This window comes from Geotrypetes seraphini, chromosome 7 (genome assembly GCF_902459505.1).
Source record: "Geotrypetes seraphini chromosome 7, aGeoSer1.1, whole genome shotgun sequence".
Classification (NCBI taxonomy): domain Eukaryota; kingdom Metazoa; phylum Chordata; class Amphibia; order Gymnophiona; family Dermophiidae; genus Geotrypetes; species Geotrypetes seraphini.
In genome coordinates this window covers 73,273,108-73,300,489 of record NC_047090.1, presented here as the reverse complement: position 1 = coordinate 73,300,489, position 27,382 = coordinate 73,273,108, and the positions used below count along the sequence as shown (strand labels likewise).

Below are 27,382 nucleotides of genomic sequence, written 5' to 3'. Positions count from 1 at the left end.
CATCAGTCAAGAATATGCTGCCTGCTTGTCCTGGGATAAAGCACAGTTACTTACCGTAACAGGTGTTATCCAGGGACAGCAGGCAGATATTCTTGCGTCCCACCCTCCTCCCCGGGTTGGCTTCTTAGCTGGCTTATACTAACTGGGGACCGCGCACCTCTGTCGGGCGGGAAGGCACTCACGCGTGCGCGGTGCGGCCTACTAGAACTTTCCAAGTTCTTAGAGTGCAATCACTCTAAAATTGTCCGTACCGGGGCTCCGTCGGTGCCGTCACCCATCAGTCAAGAATATCTGCCTGCTGTCCCTGGATAACACCTGTTACGGTAAGTAACTGTGCTATATGGTATCTATTTACATATTGCGGCACCATATACACTATAAAGAGATTATTAGTTTAATACTAACATACACTTCATTATATGTGTTTATGTGTGTGTGTGTGTATTATATATTCTTCATTTTTTCATTTGTATGGACCTTCGGATATCAACTGGCTCATGAATAATGCCCAGCAATCTCTTGTCTTCATCAGTCCACTTTATTGTTTATTTACTCAAAATGGACTGATGAAGACAAGAGATTGCTGGGCATTATTCATGAGCCAGTTGATATCCGAAGGTATGCCATACAAATGAAAAAATAAAGAATGAATATATATATACATAAACACATATAATGAAGTGTATGTTAGTATCTAATATAATAAAATGGTAGGCCGCGCATGCGCACTAAAAAAAAACGTGTTCCCTGAGCTGTCGCGAAAATACAACTGCGCATGCGCGGCCCCGGCGGCGGCTTTCAAATAAAATAAAAAAATTACACAGCTGCGAGACAGGAGCTGCGGCGGCGGTGACTTTCAACGACGAAGAAGCTGCAGCTCGGGAAGTCGGGGCCTCCCCCGCCACGTACAACCTGCTCCCTCTCCTGCAGCTCAGGCACCACAGAAGCTGTGAAAACGCGCAACCCGGTCCCCGCGTCTGCCTACCCTTCCCCCCAACACAGCGCATTTGCCCCCCCCTCTCAGAGAGTCCTTTGCCGCTCACCACCCTTCCCTTGCCGCTGACCCGACTACCTACCCGGCGATTTAAGCAGCAGTTTTCACATGCTGCTTCAGGCACTTCTACTGCCCTGATTTGCTCTGCCGCATCTCTGATGATGTCATCAGGGACGTGCCAGAGTAAATCAGGGCAGTAGAAGAACCCGAAGCAGCGTGTGAAGACTGCTGCACAGGCTGCTTGAATGGGAGCAGGAAGAGGTGATGATGGACAGGGGGGGAAAAAGGAAGGGAGGCCCTATTGTTGGACAGGGGGAGCAGGAAGAGGTGCTGATGGACGGTGGGGGGGGGGGGGAATGAAGGGAGGCCTACTGCTGGACAGAGGGAGCAGGAAGAGGTGCTAATGGACAGGGGGGGAGGTAAAACAAAGGGAGAAGGACTGCTGCTGGATAAGGGGAGCTTGAATGGGTGGTGGTGGACAGGGGGGGAAAATAAAGGGAGGCCTAATGCTGGACAGGGGGAGCAGGAAGAGGTGCTGATGGACAGGGGGAAAAAATGAAGGGAGGCCTACTGCTGGACAGGGGGAGCAGGAAAAGATGCTGATGGACAGGGGGAAAAAATGAAGGGAGGCCTACTGCTGGACAGGGGGAGCAGGAAGAGATGCTGATGGACGGGGGGGGGTGGAAATGAAGGGAGACCTACTGCTGGACAGAGGGAGCAGGAAGAGGTGATGATGGACAGGGGGGAGGTAAAACAAAGGGAGAAGGGCTGCTGCTGGATAAGGGGAGCAGTGAAGGGGTGGTGGTGGACACAGGGGAGGTAAAAAAAAGGGAGAATGGACAGGAAAAAGTGGCTAAGGAGACAGAGAGAGAAAGAAATAAAGACAGACACACACATATATTCTAGCACCCAAGGGAGGAAAATGCTGCACAGGGAAGTAGGGAGGGGGGGAAATGCTGATGCACAAGGAAATGGAGGAGGAGGGAATGCTGAAATGGCTACTGTACAGGAAAGTAGACAAGGGGAGATAAATGCTGCATAGGGGGCAGAAAAAGAGACAAATAGAAAGAAAGACAAATAATAGGAGGGAGGGAGACAGAAAGAAAAGAAGAAAGACACAAGGGCAGGGAGTGAGACAGAAAGAAAGAAAGACAGACATACATATATTCTAGCACCCGTTAATGTAACGGGCTTAAAGACTAGTTAGACCAATAATCTCTTTACATTGTATATGGTGCCACAATATGTAAATAGACACCATAGAGCTTTATTAGATTAGAGATTTAAAAGAGTACAGAGAATAGTTAGTGATTTAGAGAGAAGTCTCCATAAACAAAGCATGGCAACCACTCATCCAAAAGAAATTTAGTGCCAAAAGGTCTAGGGCTGAGGACAAATGCCTTCTCCCTCCATAGTTTCCAGCCTCTGTTCTAACAGAATTTAAAAATGTGACCAACAGACTTTCCCACTAGAATTTAAAATTGTGTCCAATGGACTTTCCCGCCATAGTTCAAAAATTCAAATCTGTGACCAATGGACTTTCCTTCCACAATTCAGATTTGTGACCAGCAAACTTTTCTGCAAAAATTCAAATTCATGACTAATGAACTTTTCTGCCTCAATTACCTCTAACCCGAGATCTTCTGCTATTTCCATCATAGGAATAACTCTGGAACAAATTAACTGAACTGCAAAGAACTCTTTCTGATATTCAGAAGTTCAAGAAAATGCTCGACTACACTTTTTGTAGAAGCATTTCAATGAATGATGATTCTGGTTTATTCCAGTTTTTGGATTGATATACAGTATTCCCCCGATATTCGTGGAGGTTCGGTTCCAGGAACCCCTACGAATCTTGAAAAAACGCGAATACGTTTTTTTATCTGGGGGAGACAGGAGAGGGCAGCCGGAGAGGCAGGAGAGAGCAGCTGGAGCGCCGGCTAGTGAAGGAAAATCACTCGCATTATGCTCCAATCGCCTCTTCCTGCAAATGCAAATATCGCGAATGACTGGGACCGCTAATCGCCGACCGTGAATGACCGGGGGAGCACTGTATAATGGAGCGCTGTGAGTTAATTGTTTTCACAGAATGATCTGAAATGTTTGTTGTTTGTATAAATTTTGTTTCTGTATGTTTTATTTCTGTATGTTGCTATTTGTAAAGCCGCCTAGGAATAGGTGATTGAGAAATCTTTAAATAAATAACCCCAGCCAATCAGGTTAGAGGACCCAGTATATATAAAGACAAACTGCATACCTCACAGCATATCCTGAAGAAAGCCACAGCATGATGGCTGAAACGTGAGTTCTTCCTACCCAGACAACTGCAACAATCATGATGCCAACCGCAGCAAGCCTAAGAGAATAAATTTAGTAATTCTGTTCTATTTTCCTCTTAAGACTTTCGACAAAGAGGAATTTCTACTATGTATTCATAAGCTGGTGGAACTGGAAAAGGAGTGGGTGCCTTATTCTACATCTGCCAGTCTTTATATCCGCCCCACTTTCATTGGGATGGAGGTGAGTGAACCGTTTGTTGATTTTGTTCCAGAGTTTCATCACTCTTTATTATTAAGGTGATAATTTTAACAAATGCATAATTTTCCCTTTTACATGGTATATAAGTAAGCTTCTCAGGTTAGAGCTGGGTGGACTTCAACTATGCATGCTTCCTCAAAGACTTAGGCAGACAAGTTATTCCTGCATTGGAGCAGATGTAGCTTTGTGCAGGAGCTTTAGGGGAGGCTAGTTTTTTTTAAGGACATAAACACATTTATTAGCCCTTTTACTAAACTGCATTAAGCACTAATGCATGCTTAATGCAGGAGAAAAAGCCTGTTTGTGCATGCTAATCATGCGCCATTGAATTAAAAAAAAAAAAAGTTTTTGTGAGGGTGTGTTTTTTGGCTGGGGAATGGGTGTGTTCATATTATCATGTGCTAACTGAATAATACTGAATAAATGCATTAATTTTTTGGCAAGAAATGCATGCTAATGGAAAAATTGGCTTGTGATCTGCAAAATAAATATTTTAAATGACCGGAATATTGCTGCTTTAAAAATGTGCTTAGCAAGTGGGAAAGACCTGCATTAGCACATGCTAAACCCAGATTTTGTTGCGGCTTAGTAGAAGATCCAACATATGTACCTTTGTGCTTTCATGACCTAGGATCCCTATTATAAAGGTACCCTCTGCACATTTAAACACAATTTGCAATCCATCTTCAATCCCATTAAAATCTTCCAAAAAGGATGATAAAGAAACTCTTAAGGGCAGATTCTGTTTAGGATGCCAGTCTCAGCAGCTGCCTAACAAAAGAATTGCACACCGGTGTCCTATAAAGAATCGCGTCTTCCCTAATGGACAGATAGATGCCTAATTGCCCCGATTCTCTAACCGGTACCCGTGTCACAATAGCCAGTTAGAGAATCACACCTGATCCCTTGCCATCAGCTGATCGGCTGCAGCAGGAACCCCCCCCCACCGCGAAGTCCTCTGGCAGGAAAGATGCCCACTCCCTCCTGGTGGAATCGCCGATGCTCCTCCCCCCACAGTGGGAGGATTCCACTCTTTCCTACTGTCCCCACTTGGAGGTTCTCAACCCACCTAACTGGTGACACCCCCTCTCCAGACCCCCCACTCCCACAAATCTATAGGCCCCCCCTGCACCCATAAGTCCCCCTGACACCCCATCCTCCTTAGGGCCTTAGGTTATCTGGTCAGTCGGAGTCATGGGCCTCTCCCAGTGCATCCTGGGATGCACTGGGATGGAGGCCTAAGACTCTGATTGGCCCAGGTGTCTAAGGCCCGTCCTATGGGAGGGGCCTTAGGCATCTGAGGCAATTAGTGCCTTAGGCCCCTCCCCGGTGCATCCCAAAATGCATTAGAAAGGGGAAGGTCAACATTTTCGAGTGTGGGCCTGCTGGCTGGAGATTTAAGCATCCCTCCGGCCAGACTTTCTACTACGGAGGTACCGGGGGGAGTGGGGGGGGGGATCTGGAAGGAGGTGTTGCTGGTTGTAGGGGTTGGGAATTTCCATGGGGGGGAGCAGCAGGAGGTAGTGGGATTCCTCCTGCTGGGGGACTTCACTGGGGGGGGCAACAAGGTAAATACTCATAGAATTTCTATGAGCGTTGAAGCATTTACCTCACTGGCCCGCACTAAAAACTTTTAGTGCCATTTAGTAAAACTCAGTGTTACTATGTTACTAGGTAGTAGTATTTATTTATTTATTTTAAAAATTTATGAATCACTTAAATCTAAGCGATGTATAAAACATTTACTTCCACAATTTTAAACACAAAAATTATAAAACGCAGTAAACAAATAAGTCAATCTTCCCCATAAAATTTTCTTAATACAGAATTGTTTAAATCTAAAACAAATAATAACCACAGAGTTAAAGACGTCCAGAAACAATTGTGTTTTTAACAATTTCATGAAAGACATATGATCTTTGCATAATCTCATTATACCTGGAATTAAATTCCAGAGATTCTTACCAGCAATTGAGAAAAAAGATATTCTAGATTTTACATAGTGAATCCTGTTTTCTTGTAAACTGGTGAGCAACATCCCCCCCCCCCTCAGATCTCAAACATCGTGCAGGTTGATAGACTTCCCACAAGCTTTGAAAGCAAGTAGGAGAAGAGGAGTACAATATTTGATAGACAACTGACAGAGCTTTATAGTAAATTCTCTGCTGAACAGGTAACCAGTGTAGAGCTTTTAAGATCAGAGTAATATAGGCAATCCTAGGAATACCCATTATCAATCTAGCCCATTAGGCCACCTGCACAAAAGTGCAAAAGAAATGTAAGCAAATTCATGAAATAAAATAAAGACCATAAGATGACAAAAGCAAGAAATAATAAATAGCGGCATCAAAACAGGTTACCTAATGAAAACGCAAGACTAAGGCCCTCTTTTACTAAGCTGCAGTAGAGGTTTCTACCGTGGCCCGGAGTGCTAAATGCTCCGATGCTGTTCTGATGCTCATAGGAATTCTGACAGCGTTGGTGCATTTAGCACTCTGGGCCACGGTAGCTTAGGTGGGGTAAGACAGGACAGTGAATGTGTGTATATTGTACTAAAGTATTTATTATTTTATTGGATTTATTTTTTTTATTATTTTAGTAATTTAGTAATTTTTTATTATTTTAGTATTTTAGTAATTTTACTGCAATTACTGTATTTACTGTATTTCATATAAGATTGTTGGATATCAGATACTATAAAATAAGCTTTAAAGGAAATCTGAGATGATGCTGATAGCAATTTAAAACCCCATGCATTTTAAACAAAACAGTGAATTGTGTTTGTAAATAACAATACACTTCCCGCTCAATATTCGCGGGGGTTAGGGGCAGAGCCGGCCCACGAATATCAAAATATGTGAATAACTTTTAGGGCCGGCTCTGACCCACTCCCTCCTGCCTCCTGGACCTCTCCCCTGCCTCACGGACCTCTATAAAGCTTACCTGGTAGTCTAACAAGTGATGCGGGGAAGCAGTGCTCTTCCTATGCTCCTAGCCCGTGCGAGGAGGCAAAAAGACAGTGGACTTCCCCTCCCCTCACAAGGATGATGCCTGTTGGTGTGACAGCGGCGGAGACCCTCCTCGCCATTGGCTGCGCCCACCTAGTGCCGCAGAGCGGCTGAGACCAAGGCAGCCACTGATTGGCTGGAGCACTGGCGCTCAGAAGCCCGGCTGGGAGCACGAGACTGGCAGGTGGGCGGGTGCTGTGGCTGTCTGGGGGGCTTTGTGGGAGGTGAGGCATGAGGCCATTAGAGTGACGAAGGCCTGGGGGCAACGTGGCCGGATGTTGTGACGGTCTTGGGAGAGGCAGACCAGGTCTTCGTGGTCACGCGCATTTTATGAGGCGGGGTGGGTCTGGGTTTAGAAACTCTCAAATAACCGAATTTGCGAGTCCTAAACCTGCGAATCGAGAAGGAGACGTGTACAAAACATTGGGGCTGATTTCAGACAAATTTGGAATGCTGTGGTGGTGGTGGATAATTGCCTCCAATTATGCAGTTGAATTGGGGAATCCTACACTGGGGTTTTGCTGGCAGTTTTAAGGCTTCACAGAAGCAGCAATGCAAGAGTTAAGTTCTGCTACTGTGGTGGTGATGGCAGTGGCAGTAGTGACATTGGCAGCACAGCATCCCCCAGGCAACCACCCATCTCAAATGTGACAGCCCAGACTACAAATAAACATTTACCGTATTTTCACGCATATAACGCGCGCGTTATACGCGTTTTTACCTACCGCGCATACCCCTCGCGCGTTATATGCGTGAGCGCGGTATACGAAAGTTTTAAAACATAGTTCCCACCCCGCCCGACGCCCGATTCACCCCCCCAGCAGGACCACTCGCACCCCCACCCCGAACGACCACTCGCACGCGCTCCCACCCGCACCCGCATCCACGATCGGAGCAAGAGGGAGCCCAAGCCCTCTTGCCCGGCCGACTCCCCGACGTCCGATACATCCCCCCCCCCCCCCGGCAGGACCACTCGCACCCCCACCCCGAAGGACCGCCGACTTCCCGACAATATCGGGCCAGAAGGGAGCCCAAACCCTCCTGGCCACGGCGACCCCCTAACCCCACCCCGCACTACATTACGGGCAGGAGGGATCCCAGGCCCTCCTGCCCTCGACGCAAACCCCCCTCCCCCCCAACGACCGTCCCCCCCCCAAGAACCTGGCCGACCCCCACGACCCCCCCACCCCCCTTCCCCGTACCTTTGGAAGTTGGCCGGACAGACGGGAGCCAAACCCGCCTGTCCGGCAGGCAGCCAACGAAGGAATGAGGCCGGATTGGCCCATCCGTCCTAAAGCTTCCGCCTACTGGTGGGGCCTAAGGCGCGTGGGCCAATCAGAATAGGCCCTGGAGCCTTAGGTCCCACCTGGGGGCGCGGCCTGAGGCACATGGTCGGGTTGGGCCCATGTGCCTCAGGCCGCGCCCCCAGGTGGGACCTAAGGCTCCAGGGCCTATTCTGATTGGCCCACGCGCCTTAGGCCCCACCAGTAGGCGGAGCTTTAGGACGGATGGGCCAATCCGGCCTCATTCCTTCGTTGGCTGCCTGCCGGACAGGCGGGTTTGGCTCCCGTCTGTCCGGCCAACTACCAAAGGTACGGGGAAGGGGGGTGGGGGTGTCGTGGGGGTCGCCAGGGGGGTCGCGGGTCGGCTGGGGGGGGCGGTCGGAGGTTCTTGGGGGGGGGCGGTCGTTGGGGGGGAGGGGGGTTTGCGTCGAGGGCAGGAGGGCCTGGGATCCCTCCTGCCCGTAATGTAGTGCGGGGTGGGGGTAGGGGGTCGCCGTGGCCAGGAGGGTTTGGGCTCCCTTCTGGCCCAACTACCAAAGGTACGGGGAAGGGGGGTGGGGGGGTCGTGGGGGGTCGCCAGGGGGGGTCGCGGGTCGGCTGGGGGGGCGGTCGGAGGTTCTTGGGGGGGGGCGGTCGTTGGGGGGGAGGGGGGTTTGCGTCGAGGGCAGGAGGGCCTGGGATCCCTCCTGCCCGTAATGTAGTGCGGGGGGGGGGGTAGGGGGGTCGCCGTGGCCAGGAGGGTTTGGGCTCCCTCCTGGCCCGATATTGTCGGGGAGTCGGCGGTCCTTCGGGGTGGGGGTGCGAATGGTCCTGCCGGGGGGGGGGATGAATCGGACGTCGGGGGGGGTGAACGGAGAGTCGGGACAGCGCACGGAGAGGCGGGGCAGTGCACGGAAGTCAGGGGGGGGAACGGAGAGTCGGGACAGCGCACGGAAAGTCAGGGCAGTGCACGGAAGTCAGGGGGGGTGAACGGAGAGTCGGGACAGCGCACGGAAAGTCAGGGCAGTGCATGGAAGTCAGGGGGGGGGTGAACGGAGAGTCGGGACAGCGCACGGAGAGGCGGGGCAGTGCACGGAAGTCAGGGGGGGGTGAACGGAGAGTCGGGACAGCGCACGGAGAGGCGGGGGCAGTGCACGGAAGTCAGGGGGGGTGAACGGAGAGTCGGGACAGCGCACGGAAAGTCAGGGCAGTGCACGGAAGTCAGGGGGGGGTGAACGGAGAGTCGGGACAGCGCACGGAGAGGCGGGGCAGTGCACGGAAGTCAGGGGGGGGTGAACGGAGAGTCGGGACAGCGCACGGAGAGGCGGGGCAGTGCACGGAAGTCAGGGGGGGTGAACGGAGAGTCGGGACAGCGCACGGAGAGGCGGGGCAGTGCACGGAAGTCAGGGGGGTGAACGGAGAGTCGGGCAGCATGCGCGGTATAATCGTGAGCGCGTTATACCAAAGTTTTTGTGCTTATCATCGTGATTTCTGCGCGCTATACACGTGTGCGCGTTTTATACGGGTGCGTGTTATTTGCGTGAAAATACGGTATACTGTACTAGTCGTTAAGCCCGTTACATTAACGGGTGCTAGAATTTATGTCTGTCTGTATTTTTCTTTCTGTCTCTTTCCTCCCTCCATTTCCCTGTGTAGCGCTGTCTCTGCTTTCTTCCTCAGTCTGCACTCTCAAACTGTAACATTACTGCTTAGCTTTTTCTCCCTGCAAGCATCTCTGCTCTAGCCCCCTGTCCTTCTGTGACTGTCTGTGTGTCTCTCTCTACTTGTGCACTGTTTGTTTGTTTTTTTCAATCTCTCTTTAGCTCCTGATCCCCTCTCACTGACCCTTGCCGACTGCATGTAATTCCGGTTAGGTTTCCATGGCAACCCTGCTCGCGGGTCTGTTCGGTAGGGCCGTTTTTTCGGGTCTGCCGGCGCCGGGTGGGGAAGAGTCCTGGCTCCTTTTTTGGTTTGGGCGCGTGCAGAGGGGCTCAACAGCGCACAACCACCTTTCCTTCCCTCCCTCCATCAGGTGCAGTGCAGCTCCACCAATGTTAAAAGCAGCCGCATCGAAATCAGAGGCCTGCCACTGCCGTAGCACGTTCCCCTCTGCCTTGGTCCCGCCCCTTCTCTGACATATGGGACCGCGGCAGAGGGAACGTGTTACGGTGGCGGCAGGACTCCAATTTCAAAGCAGCTGCTTTTAACATAGGCGTAGCTGAACTGTACCTGATGGAGGAAGGGAAGGAACGGTGGGGCAAATTTCGTCAATGGCAGTCCTTGTGCGGTTCGAGAGAGGGGGGGGTGGAGTCGGCGACTTGCAGCTTCGCGTGCCTCCTACCCCCCCTTCCCTCCGGCTCCGCCGCCGATAGTCTCCACCTGCATTGCCCCTGGCGCAGCACTCACCGGCCCGTCGGGCGGGGAACGGAGGAACAGATTCAGGGCTGCCAGGGGGGGAGGAGTGAGTCCGGCTGAGACTGGCAGGAAGAGGAAGGCGGAGCAGGTGAGCCGGCACCGAAAAAAACTTTAAAGAGCCAGCCAGACCGTGAGTGCGAGCTGTTGTAAGTTTGCATGTGCACTCTTGCCGGCCACGGACATACGGATCACGGAAGCACGCGGATTAGAGTGCGCATGCGCCGCCTACGGTTTTATTATATAGATAGCACCACAATGAGTATACAGTACTGTTCAGCTAGAAACATAAGAATAGCCTTACTGGGTCAGACCAATGGTCCCTTTAGCCCAGCAATCCCATCTTTACGGATTTGGATTTGCTGGTCACTTGGGTGGGGGGGGGGGTAGGGAGGAGAATAAGAGCTGTAGACTATCTGAGGGAGAGAGAGATGCTTTTCTCTGTGTAAATTCCAATTAATTGATTAGCAGCCACTTATCAGTAAAAATTGGTTAGTTAAGCAATTTATTTTAAAAATGTCTATTCCACTTAACAACCGAAGCAAATTACAATTTACATACAAAGTCAGAAAAAAACCCCATTACTATAGACTCATTAACAGATTAACCATACATCCAATTTCAGTATCAAGGATTTTTAAAAACTCTTAAGAGCTTGACACAGCCTCAGTGGCCCATTTAAATCATTCCACAATCCTGCTAGTGAAATTGCTGCTCTCCATGTTTTTTTAATAATGCACTCCATGTTCAGCCTCATAGCAGATTCAGATCAGTAAACAAGAAGGTAAATATTTTCTTATAACTTGCATTAGGTACCACGGTGCCTTTTCATATATTACCTGCACCCAAATTTGCAAGCACCATTTTAAATGCTACAGTATATACAAAATTAGGGGAACAGTGGAGGAATATACGGGGGAGGAAGTTCCCTTCGTCCCTCATTTTCAGCCACTACAGCCCTTCCTGGGAACCTTCTGGAGGACCCTTCCTCCCCATTCGGGTCTCTCTGTTCTATTCCCTCTCTAGGGATTTGAACTCTGTCTCAGTCTGGGTCCCACCTTCCTGGAAGTGGAAGCACCATCTATACTGTTTTCTAGTAAATGCCGTCTATGCAATTACGTGTACATGTGGCACTTAAATTTTGCCACCTCTGTTGTAGAATGAGGCAAGTGCCTTAACTTAGGTGTGAGTCACTAACCTGTTGTACTCGGGTTTATTTTCACAGGTAGAGTGTTGTTTTTATCCATGAAAATGGCTTTGAAAAATTGGATTTAATTACTGGTCTTTCAAAACCAAGTTCAAAGTAAACTGCGAGCAGGCACAGAAGTTATTCTCTGTCCAAGTAGGTTTACAATCTGAATTGGACTGGGAAGGAGCATCAGTGGAAGAAGCCTGGCTTCCCTGTTTCTCTGCTTGCTGCTCTTACCAGTAGGCTGCTTCTCAACAAAGAGGAATATTTTTTTGAAACATCAAAGTATAAACATGTTTATATTTTAATAATTGTCAAATAAAGAGCATCCACAGACACTGCCAACCTACATTGTGCATGGGTATTTTCCCTGTCAAAAATAGTGCATTAGGTGGCGCTCTGAAACTTTATCTTCTGTCTCCACCTTACATTTTTTTTTTCTCTCTCTCTCTTTCTTTTCCTCTATATGCTCTTATATTTGCATTTGCAAATGATATGTAAACTTCCCTGGATATATTACATAAATGTAGTATATCAAAAGCCTAATAGCATAAACATTTGTTTGGGAAATCCCTGCCCAACCCCCACTGCCCAGGGAATGATTCCGCCAGTGCAAGGAAAATTACATGCATACTTTTATAAGCCCATAGATTAGACAATTTTTAAACAGCCCATTTATTTTGGTAAATATCTTTTGGAAATTGCTCTTCCCATCTGTGTTCAAAGTTGAAAGTAATTATTAGTAAACAAGTAACATTGCTCTTGTTTTTGCTTTGTATACAGCCATCCCTTGGAGTAAAGAAGCCATCCAAAGCCTTACTTTATGTAATTTTAAGTCCTGTGGGCCCTTATTTTTCATGTGGCACCTTTAGTCCAGTCTCACTTTGGGCTAATCCGAAATTTGTAAGAGCATGGAGGGGAGGAACAGGTGACATCAAAATGGGATCGTAAGTGATATTTCTTTTTCTGCCTTTGTAACATGCCTGTATGTTTAAAGGAAGATGGACAGTCTCGTGCATTGATTCCCTACTGCAGATTTGCCGGCTCACTTAGATTTGAAGCCATACAGGTGTACATGTTGTACTATTTAATAAACTCCCAAAAGCCAAGGTCATCCCTATATTTTAGGCAATTCTTCAGCAGTGCATACTCCCAAGACAGCTAAAAGCCATTTCCACCCACCATGTCCAGCATTCCCTTCCCCTTTCTTTATCTACCCCCTTCATGTCCAGCATCTTCCCTTCTCTTCTGTACCTCCCCGCTGTGTTCAACCCCTCCCCTTCCTTACCCCATCAATTGTGTCACACAACAAAATCCCAGTGAATAAAGAAGATCAAAAAGAAAAAATGCTGTGGAAAGGATGTTTATTTCAAATTCTAAAAGACAAACTCATCAAAGACCCAACACAGTCTGTGTTTCAGCTGAAAAGCCTTCCTCAGGAGTCTGGGACAATGTTCGCACAATGGATAAAAACAAATGATGAAATTATGTCAAACTTGAACCTAAAAATCAAGCAAGATTCAAAAAGCCAAAGTGTCACCTTTTCTGTTACTGCAAGAACTAGTAAAAACATTGAGTGAGTCGATGCATGACATCCAATGTCCATGTCTCCAGCATCGAGTGAGTCAATGCACGATGCTCAATGTCCATGTCTCCACGCACGACATTAATGTCTCCAGTGTCGAGTTATGTGATGCACGACGCTCAAAGTCAATGTTGCCAGTATCAAGTGAATCGATGCATGACATCGATGTCTCCAGCGTCAAATGAGTTGATGCACGACGTCGATGTCTGCAGCGTCGAGTGAGTCGATGCATGACATTGATGTCTCCTAGCACTGAGTGAGGCAACCAATGGTACCATTAAGTCCAACTTGCACCCAACTTTGCATGCTACTTCAAAAAGAATTAGCAACAAACTCTTCCAGTACTGGCCCACTCTGAGTAAATCTCTACGAGGCCTCATGGTACTAATTCTAAGTCTCCTCCATGATACAAATTTAGGCTCCATCTTCGGAGCACTTCCTCCTCATGGATGTAGGACCATCACTGAAGAAGACATAGGAGTCCTTTCGGATGCTCTTTTCGGCACCATAGTGCCATACCTTATAGCGTCGTACTCCTTCTAGAACTATAGGGGCTCATAATCGAAAGAGAAAAATGTCCAAAAACTGGCCTAAGTCGGCACTTGGATGAACATTGTCAAAATACGTCAAAGTGCCAATAATGAAAACGGGTTTTGGATGTATTTCTAAACGACCTAGGCCTTCATAGTGCCACTGAACGACCAAAGCTAAACAGGGCATTTCAGGAGGAGTGTCAAGGGCGGGAGTTGGGCGGGACATGGGCCGGCTTAGACTTTGTCGTACAGCATGTATAACCAAAAGTTATACAGCCCAGCATAGACTAAACTTGGACGTTGTGAATTAGACCATTTAAAACATAGTCTAAGTCACAAAAACCCACCTAAAGTCACCAGCTAAGCACTGCAAACACATAATACAGACCTCCACCACTACCCCAGTGATCACCGACCCCCCCCCCCATAAAAATATTAATCACACCTTTAAAATTCAGCCTCCAGACCATCATCACCTGGCAGCCTGGCATAGGAAAGCCTAGTTATCCTGCACAAAGGCGACTTAAGCTGTCTTGGGGGTGGGTTAGGGACTCATGGAGAGGAGGACACATGCCCATAAGCCCCTGTAATCACTGCATTGATAATGAAACATGTGCACACTCCTATATACCCCCAAAACCCTTTTTTATTTTATTTATTTAAATTTTCATCAAATTTTTACAAGAAAAATAACTTATTTTTCCAAAAATACAGTAAAGTATTATTAATATAATCCAAAAATATAGTAGTGAAATAATTTTAACTAACTTGCTTAGACCACAAATAAGAGAGGAGTATAGCCTCAACATTTAAAGAGAGATAAATTCAATTAACGTAAACGTAATAGGAAGGCTTAACACTAATTCACAAACGCCATTACTTATTCATCGAACTTGTGCACACTTCATCAAGCTATCTTTTTCAGCTCCAAAAATGATTTTAGCTGATCTGATGAAAAAAACACATACTTAACTTGGAAATACTTTATAATGCATTTACAGGGATATGCCAGAAGAAAAAATGCAGCCAGAGATATTACATCTTGTCTTAAAGACAAAAACTGTTTCCTCCTTTCTTGAGTAATTTTTGTCACATCTGGGTACACCCATATTCTTTTATCATAAAACAAATTTTTAGAAAATTTAAAATATAATTTCATAAATGCATCCATGTCCTGTTGAAAAACAAAAGATATCAATAATGTTGCTCTTAACATTGACTCAGAAATAGATTCTTCAAGTATAGCAGATATGTTCTTTAAATCAAGTTGTGGCGGTTGAGCAAATTGAAGATTTTCTTCTTCCATAGCCTCCTGAGATTTTTTAATATTTGATGGAAGATAATATATTTTATTCAAAGGGGGAGTAAATTTTGAGGAATAGCCAAGAAGTTCCATCACATATGTTTTGAACATATCATATGGAAGAATTCCAGGAGGTTTAGGAAAATTCAAAATTCTCACATTCAGTCTGTGGTTATAATTTTCTATATTTTCTAATCTCCTTTGCAAAAAGATACTATCTTTTATTGCTGTATTCTTATAGTCTTTTAATGATTGTACATCAGTTTGCAATTTCTTAAGCGAGTCTTTAGTTTCAACATTCATTTGCTCAATGGTTTTTGTAACACAATCCAACTTGGCTCCAAGAGTCTTTACCTCTTCTGCCGTCTTCATTGTGGCAACCTCCAATTTCTGCAGCGTCTTAAAGATAGTTTAAGTTTAAGTTTATTAGGATTTTATATACCGCCTATCAAGGTTATCTAAGCGGTTTTTACAATCAGGTACTCAAGCATTTTTCCCTCTCTGTCCCGGTGGGCTCACAATCTATCTGGGGCTATGGAGGATTAAGTGACTTGCCCAGGGTCACAAGGAGCAGCGCGGGGTTTGAACCCACAACCCCAGGGTGCTGAGGCTGTCCTCGTTGGAGGAGAAAGATTCTCCTACGCTGGTCTGCATTGGCAGAAGCTTATCTGCCTGGGAACCTCTTTCTGCAAAACCCTTTTTTACTGGCATATAAGTGGCTCCTGCAGCCATAAGGGCTATTGGGGTGGTAGATGTGCGTCTAGGGGATTCTGGAGTGGTTTGGGGGGCTCACCATGACCTATAAGCTGTAGTGAGGAGAAGACATGGCATCCTTTTTATGAAGTTCACAGCAGTGCCCTGTTAGGTACCCCACTAATTAGGTGCCATGTCTGGGTGTTCAGTCCATCACTTTGCAGACCCCTCCCACGTCCAACAGGGCTTGTTCTAGGCGTTTTTGACTTGGATGAAAAGTTGGATGAAAATGTGGTATAAAGATGGACGATTTAGCGACTTGGACAATCAGATCTGCAGGACGTATAGTTAGACGATTTTCGAAACGGAAAAATATTTGGACGCATTTTTCGAAAATGTGTCCTAAGCAATTTTTTACTTTGGACAACTTGCCACTTGGATGAAAACGGACTTAGACATTCCTTTCGATTATGCCCCTCATATTATTTAAATCCACAATCTGTTATAAGATGCAAGCCTGTTCTGGCTTTAATATGCTTCAATCGCAGAATCTGGCTCTCCTAGTGGAATCTGCTTTAAAAGCTTCATCGGGGCTTCAGAACATATATGCAAGTACTCCTCCAGATAATGAGTGCTCAGCTTTCATCGCAATATAACCTTCTGTTTCAGGCAATTAGTTCAGTACCTGTCTCACTTTCAGTAGCTCAAGCCTGAACCTCCTCGATTTCCAACCAAAACTTCTTAAGTTTGCATACTTCTTCTGCACTGACTTCGCACGCATGGGAGATTTCATCCATCAGACGCTGCAGGTTCAAGAAGTAACTGATAATGTGGAAGCTATGTGGTCAACCTTGAAATCGACCCTTCATGAGGCAACTATCCGCTACATAAAATCGGTAACTAAACAACAAAGAAAAAAGAAACCCCAGTGGTTCACTGATGAGGTCTCGTACCTCGTCAAGGAGAAGAAAAGAGCATTTCTCTCATACAAACGCACGGGGAAAAAGAAGCAAACATTGAATACAGGACAAAGTCTGCAGCGGTCAAAACAGCAGTCAGAGAGGCCAAACTTCGAATGGAAGAAACTCTAGCGAAGAACAATAAGAAAGGGGACAAATCCTTCTTCAGGTACATTAGCGACAGGAAAAGGAACGCAAAAGGGATAGTACGCCTTAGAACGCCAGACGGGAATTATTCCGATAAAGCCAAACTACTGAATGATTACTTCTGCTCAGTCTTTACCTGCAAGGCACCAGGGTACGGGCCACGGCTGGAAGCAAAGCAAAGCCTGGAAGACCCATTTCAGAATTTTGAGTTCATACCAGCTGATGTTTACAGAGAACTGTCAAGACTCAAGATGAACAAAGCCATGGGACCGGACAATTTGCACCCGAGTGCTCAGAGAGCTATGCGATGTTCTGGCGAAACCGTTAGCCATGCTCTTCAATCTCTCCCTAAGTACGGGGAGAGTCCCCCTGGACTGGAAAACAGCTAACGTCGTTCCTCTGCACAAAAAGGGTTGCAGAGCAGAGGCTGCGAATTACAGACCAGTGAGTCTCACATCAATAGTGTGTAAACTCATGGAAACTCTACTTAAAGGTAAATTAGACACGATATTGGATGAGGAGAATCTAAGGGATCCCTGTCAACATGGATTCACTAGGGGCAGGTCATGCCAATCCAATCTTATCAGCTTCTTTGATTGGGTGACAGGAAAGCTGGACATAGCAGGCAGGCAGATCAGGGTCGCGGCGAGAGTTAGCTCCGCCCACTCCCGCGCGTCACAGGTCACATCGGCCCGGGCTCCCTTTGAGAGAAGGAGAGCCGGGGCACGAGGTGAACTGCGGCGGCGTCTTTTCTTTTTAAAGTTTCTCTGCTTTTTCCTTGCAGGTTAGTCGGAGGAGAGGGAGGAAGCAAGAGACACAGAGGGGAGGAGGACATAGCAGGCAGGCAGATCAGGGTCGCGGCGAGAGTTAGCTCCGCCCACCCCCGCGCGTCACAGGTCACATCGGCCCGGGCTCCCTTTGAGAGGAAGGGAGCCAACGGCGCCCAGCCGTTCGGCGCACGGCAAAGGCGCTCGCCTTAGCAAGAGCGCCTTTGCAAAGGAGCCTGCAGAAGGAGCCAGGAAGCAGGGCCGACTAACAGGGAGCCCCAATACGTAAGTAACATCCAGTTATTGTCTATTGTTCTTTTGTTTTTTGTTTATTATTACCTAGCCACACAGCACACCGCGAGACAAGCACTCCCAAACAGCTCAACAGCACCAGCACAACCAAAACCAGCGATCAACAAAAGGACTGCTATCAAGAGGACAGGACACACACAACTGAGAAGGAGAATAAGACATGAGCGCCCACGGAAGCCAGAAGATGAGCTTTCCAGTCTTCTGCACCGGCTGCAATATGTATGACTACCTCCCCTCGGGGACTAGGGCATACATTTGCAGCCGATGTGAGGAGCTGGACAGCCTGAAACTGCAAGTTCGGCTGCTGGAGGGAACTGTGATGGAACTCGAAGAACTCCTTGCCAGGAAGGAGGAAAACTGCATGCAGGAGAAGTTGCTAGGGGAGCCCGAAACCAGCGAAGGGATCGTGGAATTAGAAAGATTCATCGAGGAAGCCCACCAGCAACATGTAGAGATCCCAGGACTGGAAAGCTGTACCCAGGATACCCAGAAAGATGGACTGGAAGAGAGGAGAGAAGACACACAAGCTAACACAGAAAAAACCAAAGATGAGGTAGGAGATATCCGCACACCAGAAGGAAGAGAGAGATCACAGGAAGACGTCCCCCCATCTGAAGAGACGAAAACAATTTCAAGAGTAGCACTGGAAGAAGAAGACTGGCCCTATACCGAAGACGTGGACTTACGACCCCCAAGAAACCCCCGAATAAAGAAGATGGGGATCATCGTAGGAGACTCCATTATACGTCACGTAGACAGCCACACCGCAGGAGGAAGAGAGGACAGAATCGTCACCTGTCTGCCTGGAGCAAGAGTGAAGGATGTGGCCAACAGGATCTCCAGGATCATAGACAGTGCAGGGGGAGAGGATACTGCTGTGCTCATCCACGTGGGAACAAATGATGTAAGCGGACGGAAGTATGACAGGGAAGAGATGAAGGGCCAGCTCCGCTCACTTGGAAGACAGCTGAAGATCAGGGAGGTGAAGGTGGCCTTCTCCGAGATCCTCCCAGTACCAAGAGCGGATGGAAAGAGACAAGGGGAATTGCAAGCTATTAACGCCTGGATGAGACGATGGTGTGAAGAAGAAGGCTTCGACTTCGTGCGCAACTGGACGGCGTTCTGGGAGAAAAGCAAGTACTATAGAAAGGACGGACTACACCTCAACAAGGAAGGAGCGAGAGTATTGGCAGGCAACTTGAAGAGGGCCATCGAGAAGGCTTTAAACTAATAAATAGGGGAAAGCCGACAGTCGACCACCAGTCGATGGCACGGACGACAGGATGCCCCGATGTAGGAACAATGGGCTACTACTCATACACAGGAGAGGACGATCTCACAGCAAATAAGGAAGACAAGGCAGAAAGGGACAACTCAGACATAGGAGAGGAAGACCGCACAACAAACAAGGGAAACAACACTGGAGCGGTTAAGGATACCGTGAAAGTAACAGTAAGGACAGCAAAAAGTAGAAAGTCCATAAAAGTAACTCGAAGAGAACTCAAATGTATGTATACGAATGCTAGAAGTCTAGGAAACAAAATGGGGGAACTAGAGACAATAGCAAGAAATGATAAGTTGGAAATCATTGGCATAACAGAAACATGGTGGAATGAAGAAAACAAATGGGACACAGTACTTCAGGGATACAAACTATATAGAAGAGATCGAGTAGGGCAGAAAGGTGGAGGTATTGCCCTATATGTGCAGGAAGGAATAGAATCTGTTGAAGTGGCTACGATGGAAACGAAAGAGAAGCTAGAGTCCCTCTGGGTCAAGATTCCTGGACAAAACAGTGCAGCCACGAAAATTGGCCTTTTTTATCGTCCCCCGGGACAGGCGGATGAAACTGACTTAGAAATGATAGAGGAAATCAAACGAGAATGCAAGACGGGCAATGTAATAATATTGGGAGACTTCAATTTCCCGAGGATAGACTGGAAACTAGGAACCTCCAACTGCGGCAAGGAGGCCAAGTTCCTGGAGGCGCTAGGGGATTGCTTCCTGGAACAAATGGTGAAAGAGCCGACAAGAGGCAACGTCACCCTGGACTTGGTGCTAAATGGCCTCACGGGACCGACAAAAGAAGTAGAAGTTACGGTACCGCTGGGGACGAGCGATCACAATGTGATCATCTTTAAGCTTGACATCGGGAATAGAAAAAAGTGCCAAAACCTTAACCAAAACCTTTAACTTTAAAAAGGGCAAATACGATCGCATGAGAGCCATGGTGAAACAACGACTCAAGAAAAAGGTGGATAAAATTGAAACAGTAGACCAGGCATGGTCCCTACTGAAAAGTACTATCACAGAAGCACAAAACCTACACATTCCGAGGATCTCCAAGGAAGGGAGAACAAAAGGTAAGGGAGAACCGGCATGGCTTAACAGACAGGTGAAGGAAGCCATAAAAGAAAAGAAGGACTCTTTCAAAAAATGGAAACACATCAAAACGACCGAAGCATGGAAAAAACATAAAGACGAACAGAAGAAATGTCACAAGGCGGTGAGGGATGCCAAAAAGGACTATGAAGAAAAAATAGCGCAAGAGGCCAAGAACTTCAAGCCCTTCTTTAGATACGTGAAAGGGAAAAAACCCGCAAAAGAGGCGGTGGGACCCCTGGACGACCAGGGAAGAAAAGGGTACATTAAGGAAGATAAACAAATTGCGGACAAACTAAATTCCTTCTTTGCGTCTGTCTTTACGGAGGAGGATACTGCAAAAATACCAGAGGCAATGAAAGTGTTTAATGGAGTAATAGAAGACAGCCTCACCACAGTTGAAGTGGAGTTGGACCAGATATACTACCAGATCGACAAACTTAAAAGTGACAAATCCCCTGGACCGGATGGAATTCATCCGAGAGTCTTAAAAGAATTGAAGATTGAAATCGGAGAGTTATTGCAAAAACTCACCAATCTGACAATCAGAACTGGACAGATACCAGATGACTGGAAGATAGCGAATGTCACGCCAATTTTCAAGAAAGGATCGAGAGGAGAACCGGGCAACTACAGACCAGTGAGCCTTACGTCTGTCCCTGGAAAGATGGTTGAAGCACTGATCAAGGATAGCATAGTCCGGCACTTAGATACACACGACTTGCTGAAACCCAGTCAACATGGGTTCAGGAAAGGGAAATCATGTTTAACGAATTTGCTTCAATTTTTTGAGACCGTGAACAAGCAAATTGATAGTGGAATGCCGGTGGACATAATTTATTTGGACTTCCAGAAAGCATTCGACAAAGTTCCGCATGAAAGACTTCTCAGGAAACTACAAAGCCATGGAATAGAGGGAGATATACAAAGGTGGATAGGCAAATGGCTGGAAAACAGGAAGCAGAGAGTGGGCATAAATGGGAAGTTCTCAGACTGGGAGAAAGTGACTAGTGGTGTGCCCCAGGGCTCGGTACTTGGGCCGATTCTATTTAATATATATATCAATGACCTGGAAGGCGGAATATCCAGTGAGATCATTAAGTTTGCAGACGACACAAAGCTATGCCGGGAAATCAGATCGCAGGAAGATAGCGAGGAACTCCAGAGCGACTTGTATCAGCTAGAGAAATGGGCAGAGCAATGGCAGATGAAGTTCAACGTGGAGAAATGCAAAGTAATGCATTTAGGTAGTAAGAATAAGGAACACGAGTATAGAATGTCAGGAGCAACTCTGGGTAAGAGCGAACAAGAAAAGGACCTGGGTGTACTGATAGATAGGACCCTGAAGCCGTCGGCACAATGTGCGGCAGCGGCAAAGAAAGCAAACAGAATGTTGGGCATGATAAAGAAAGGAATCACAAGTAGATCGGAGAAAGTCATAATGCCGCTTTATAGAGCAATGGTCAGACCACACTTGGAATACTGTGTACAACATTGGTCTCCCAACCTAAAGAAGGATATAAAACTGCTGGAGAGGGTGCAGAGACGAGCAACGAAACTAATAAGAGGTATGGAGAAATTGGAATATGAGGAACGACTCAAGAAACTAGGATTGTTCTCCCTTGAGAAGAGGAGGCTGCGAGGGGACATGATAGAGACGTTCAAAATACTGAAAGACATCGATAAAATAGAGCAGAAAAACAAATTATTTACATTGTCCAATGTGACACGGACAAGAGGACATGGTTTGAAGCTAAGGGGTGACAAGTCCAGGACAAATGTCAGGAAGTTCTGCTTTACGCAGCGAGTGGTGGACGCATGGAATGCTCTTCCACAGGAGGTTATTAAGGAATCCACTGTGCTAGGATTCAAAGGCAAATTAGATGCACATCTCCTTATGAGAGGCATAGAGGGATATGGGTGATTAGAACAATCAGGTGTATACCTGACTGGGCCTCCGCGTGTGCGGATCGCCGGACTCGATGGACCATGGGTCTGATCCGGAGATGGCAATTCTTATGTTCTTATGTTCTTATGGACTCGGGAGAGTCTCTGGACATAGTGTACTTGGATTTCAGTAAAGCTTTTGACAGTGTCCCACACCGTAGACTATTAAACAAGATGAAATCGATGGGGTTAGGTGAGAAACTAACTGCATGGGTCAATGATTGGCTGAGTGGAAGACTTCAGAGGGTGGTGGTCAACGGCACCCTCTCTGAGACATCGGAGGTGACTAGCGGAGTGCCGCAGGGCTCAGTCCTGGGACCATCCCTTTTCAACGTATTCATAAGGGACTTGACCTGAGGGCTTCAGGGTAAAGTAGCACTGTTTGCCGACGACACCAAACTATGTAATATAGTAAGTGAAAGCAATCTCAAGGATAGTATGACGCAGGATCTGATCACGTTGGAAAACTGGTCCTCGACATGGCAGCTGGGCTTCAACACTAAGAAATGTAAGGTCATGCATCTCGGTAGCGGAAATCCATGCAGAACTTACACCTTGAATGGAGAAACACTAGCTAGGACTTCAGAAGAACGGGACTTGGGAGTAATCATCAGTGTAGACATGAAGGCTGCCAAACAAGTAGAGAAGGCCTCATCCAAGGCAAGGGAAATGATGGGATGTATCAATAGAAGCTTCGTCAGCCGCAAACCTGAAGTCATAATGCCACTTTACAGAACCATGGTGAGACCTCATCTGGAATACTGTATGCAATTCTGGAGGCCACATTACCGTAAAGATGTGCTTCGAGCTGAGTCGGTCCAGCGGATGGCCACTAGGATGGTCTCCGGACTCAAGGGTCTCTCATACGAAGAAAGACTGGGCAAATTGCAGCTCTACACTCTAGAGGAGCGCAGGGAAAGGGGAGACATGATTGAGACATTTAAGTACGTCACAGGTCGTGTCGAGGTGGAAAACGACATATTCTTTCCCACGGGACCCTCTATCACAAGGGGGCACCCGCTCAAACTCAGAGGAAGGAAATTTAATGGTGACACCAGGACGTATTTTTTCACAGAAAGGGTGGTAAATCACTGGAACAAACTTCCAGTGCAGGTGATCAAGGCCACCAGCGTGCTCGACTTTAATAATAAATGGGACATCCACGTGGGATCCCTATGAGGGTCGAGTTAAGGAACTAGGTTATTAGCACTCAGACTTAATGGGGTGAGTCAGTAGAGTTGGCAGACTTGATGGGCTTTAGCCCTTTTCTGCTGTCATCTTTCTATGTTTCTATGTTTTCTATGTTACTTTAAGGTGACAAGCATGATTTTGTCTATCCAAATCTAACAAGCCATGAAAAACATCACCAGGCATGAACTCTGCTCACAAATGCCCTAGGCGCCAATGTTCTCAGATATCTCAGGCTTCTGCTTAGCAGAAGACAACTCAGTCTTTTTAAAAAAAATTCTTTAGAAGAAAAAGCACACGATACAAGCATCAGATCAACATGCAGAAACTACATCACAGAAACTCCTCCCTTCCCCCTGAATAAACAACCCAAACCCCTAATAACCCCCCAACTCCCCTCCCCGTATATCAAGTTAAAAAAACCCAATCCAAATCCCCAACAGTGCCACACACAAAGAGAGGCACCCCCAATACAGCAATTAGAGCAGCGGTCTCAAACACGCGACCCACGGGCCGCATGTGGCTCTCCAGGTGCTATTTTGTGGCCTGCGGTCTGGACGCGATGATCAACTGTAAAGCTGCGGCCGGCGGCGGCTCCTTGCACCATCCACATCAGCATTTCTCTTCCCCCTTCCCTTGTGGAGCAGCAGCGTGTCTGGCCGGCTCAGTCGATCAATCCGTTCAAAGCCGCGGGTGGTGGCTCCTTGCGCTATCCACTCCTGCATCGGAAGCCTCTCTGACATCACAACATCAGAGAGGCTTCTGACGCAGGCGCGGATCTCGCGAGGAGCCACCCGCGGCTTTGAATGGAACGATCAACTGGGAGCCGGTCAGACATGTTGCTGCTCCACAAGGAAGGGAACGGGAGGGGAGGGGAAAGAGAAATGCTCTGCTGCATATAAAAGGAGGACCCTAGGGAAATGCTGCTGCTGCTGCACAGGGAGAGGGAAGGAAGGAGGAAGAGAAATGTCTCCCCTGCACAGGAAAGGGGGGAGGGAAATGCTGCTCTGCTGCTGCTGCAAAGGGAAAGGGAGGGGGAGGGAAAGGGGAAGAGAAATGCTTCTGCTGCACAGGAAAGGGGGAAGGGAAATGCTGCTTCTGTTGCTGCTGCACCCAATTGGGGAAAGAGAGGGCAGGAAGGAGAAGGAAGACAAGGGAGAGGAGAGGAACAAGAGATGCCAAGTTCATGGGAGGGAGGAAAGGAAAGGAGATATCAGACCATAGAGGGGGAGGGAGAGATACCAGGGCATGGGGGGAGGGAAGGAGACAGATGCCAGACCAGGGGAAAGGAAGGAAGGAGGGAGGGAGAGAAAGGAAGGAAAGAGATGTCAGACCATGGAAATAGGACGGAAGAAGAGAGAGATAGGAAGGGAAGGTAAGACATGGAAACGTAGATTTTGAAAAGAAAACAGAAAAATTGAACATTAAGTTAATGCCAAAGATGGATGCAAGGCAGAAAGTGAAGATGGAGAGAAAAACAATCAAAAGACAAGAAGGCCCTAAAAACATAGTTAAAAGCACAGAAAAATAAAGTCACCAGCCAACAAAGGTAGGGAAAATGATTTTATTTTCAATATAGTTATTGAAATGTGTCAGTTTTGAGAAAGGAAAGATATTAAACTTTAAATGTGAGGACTTCAGAAAAAATAGTTAATGTCTTATTAAAGATATGACAATTTTGCATGAGGTAAAACTCTTTATAGTTTATATATCTTTCCTTTTAACTGTTAAAGGAAAGTTTTATAAACTATAAAGAGTTTTATGCAAAATTGTCATTATTTTTTTTCTGCGGCCCTCAAAGTACCTACAAATCCAAAATGTGGCCCCACAAAGGGTTTGAGTTTGATACCACTGAATTAGAGCAACTCAAGAAGGCTGAACAAGAAACAGTACTAGCGTGACCCACCCCCAATCAGCTCCCCATCAACAACTCAGTCTTTTGACATACTTCCTGAGAGCAACTTCGCCCAGTAGAAGGGCCACTATTTCAACTATTCAGCAGTCATTTACTAAGCAGACATTCAGAATGTTTTGTTGCAGTACCTTCAACACTTCACTCTTTTTCACTTTCATGTGTTCCCCTATCTGGACGACTGGTTGGACTTCCTGAGGTAACGACACATTTATCAATCACCACATCCTCTCCGGGAACTTCTCAGGTTTACAGTCAGTTATCTGATATCACATCTCCATCTAACCCAAACCCTAGAGTTTATAGGAGTAATATTCAGTGCTACTCAATTTGGTGTTTACGTATCTCAGCAGGGTCTGGACACTAATTCATCTCTGCAAGTAGGCGCTGCTCTTCCAACCATATTACTAAGATGATACACTCATCACATCAACAGTTCATATAATGCCATTTGTACACCTGAATCTCAGACCTGTTCATTGAACTCTAGCCTCTCCGTGCTTCAGGCCACAGACCCACTCTCCCAGTGTCTCATGGTTTCCTCTCCGCTTTGTCAATCGCTCCGCATCTAGTTCCAAAATCCAGAGTCCTGTTGTTACAAGTCCATCAGAGGATTCTAACAACACATGCACTCAGGGGCGTTCGACACTCAGGAGCGATATCTACCTAATGCTCTTTACACCCTTCAAGATGGTGTTAAGTTTTTTAAGTTTTATTTAAAATTTGATATACCGCTTTTGAACATAAGAATTTCCGCTGCTGGGTCAGACCAGTGGTCCATCGTGCCCAGCAATCAGTTCACGCGGTGGCCCCCCAGGTCAAAGACCAGTGCTCTAAATGAGTCAAAGTGGTGTACAATGTTAAGACTATTAAAATCCGGAGGAACACATCAAATAGCAAGACTTTACTGACTTACAAGATACAAATTGGATTAAGGGGGAAATACAATTTATAATAGGAAAGAAAGGACGTAAAAGGTCAACACATTGGGAAGGGAATATGCTCTTCCTTCTATATGCGATCTACTTGTCATATGCATCTTTAAAAAGGAAGGTCTTTAAATTATTCATAAATTTATCCAGTGAGATCTCTTCTTGAAGATGAGAAGGAAGGGAATTCCATATTGTTGGTGCAGTAACCGAGAAGATTTTTTTCCTTGTGGTGTCATAGAATAAATGCTGCGGGGAGGGGACCATCAGAAGTTCTGGTTGCTAGATCTTAGTGTTCTAGTTGGGTTGTGTGGGATAAGAAGTCTACCTATGAATCCTGGAGTTTCTGTTAACTTTGTTTTATAGATAAGTAGTGAAATTTGATATGTGATTCGATGATTGACCGGAAACCAATGTGATTTTATAAGCAGAGGGGTGACATGATCAAATTTTTTTGCATTATATATTAGTTTGACTGCTGTGTTTTGAATAATTTGGAGTCTTCTTATTCTTTTTAAGAAATGCCCCGATACAGGGAATTACAGTAGTCAATTTGAGATATTAGCAGAGAGCGCAGTAAGATATTGAGAGAGGAGGGTTCTAGTAGACTTATGATTGATCTGATCATTCTTAGTTTGTAAAAAATTTTCCTGACCACTGCGCTTATCTGTTGGTGGAAGGATAATTTATCATTGATGATTACTCCAAGGATAGGTATCAATAAACAGGGGGGGGGGGGGGTGGCTTGGCGCTGAAGCGGAATAGACGCTTGATTTAATGGCTCTCTCCCTTCTCTTATATTTTTTCCTAATTGACAGGATTTGCGTATATATAATACGGGCATTTCAGGTATATTTACAATATGCATATATTAAGTATAATATACGAGTTTAATGAAAATGGCATCAGGAAAGCAGAGTAAATTAGAGGTGGCCTAAACCTGAACCGCCAACGCCACTAAAAGCGTCACAGGGACGGGATATTTCAGAAATTCTTGATCCTGTAATGTCAGAACTACAAGTTATTAAAACTTTAATACAATAAAGTACGTCTAAAATTTCTGCATTGCAGGCGGATGTTGGAAGCTTATCACAACAGATGGTAATCTGTAATAATAAAACAGATCATCTAGAACAGCGCATCTCTGCCATTGAAGATGGATATCAGTGCTGCCAAGCAGATCGCAAAACACTTGCGCAAATGAGAAAGGATTTAGAGGAGCTAATAATAGAAGTCGCCGTAATAATGTGGAGGAATTTATACCCCGTTTATTAAATCTAAAATTTAAATTTCCTTTAGAAATTGAAAGGGCTTATAGACTA

At 46.4% G+C, this 27,382-nt stretch overlaps 1 protein-coding gene across 2 annotated transcripts in view; it reads left to right on the top strand.

Annotated features, from left to right (window-relative positions):
* The window catches only part of BCAT1 (branched chain amino acid transaminase 1), a 111,268-nt gene that overhangs the window by 50,529 nt on the left and 33,357 nt on the right, over window positions 1-27,382 (top strand). For both annotated transcript variants that reach the window (XM_033953467.1, XM_033953466.1), the window contains exons 5-6: window positions 3,395-3,514; window positions 12,187-12,350. In XM_033953467.1, coding sequence (XP_033809358.1) covers window positions 3,395-3,514; window positions 12,187-12,350 — 284 coding nt within the window. The remainder of the gene's footprint in view (window positions 1-3,394; window positions 3,515-12,186; window positions 12,351-27,382) is intronic.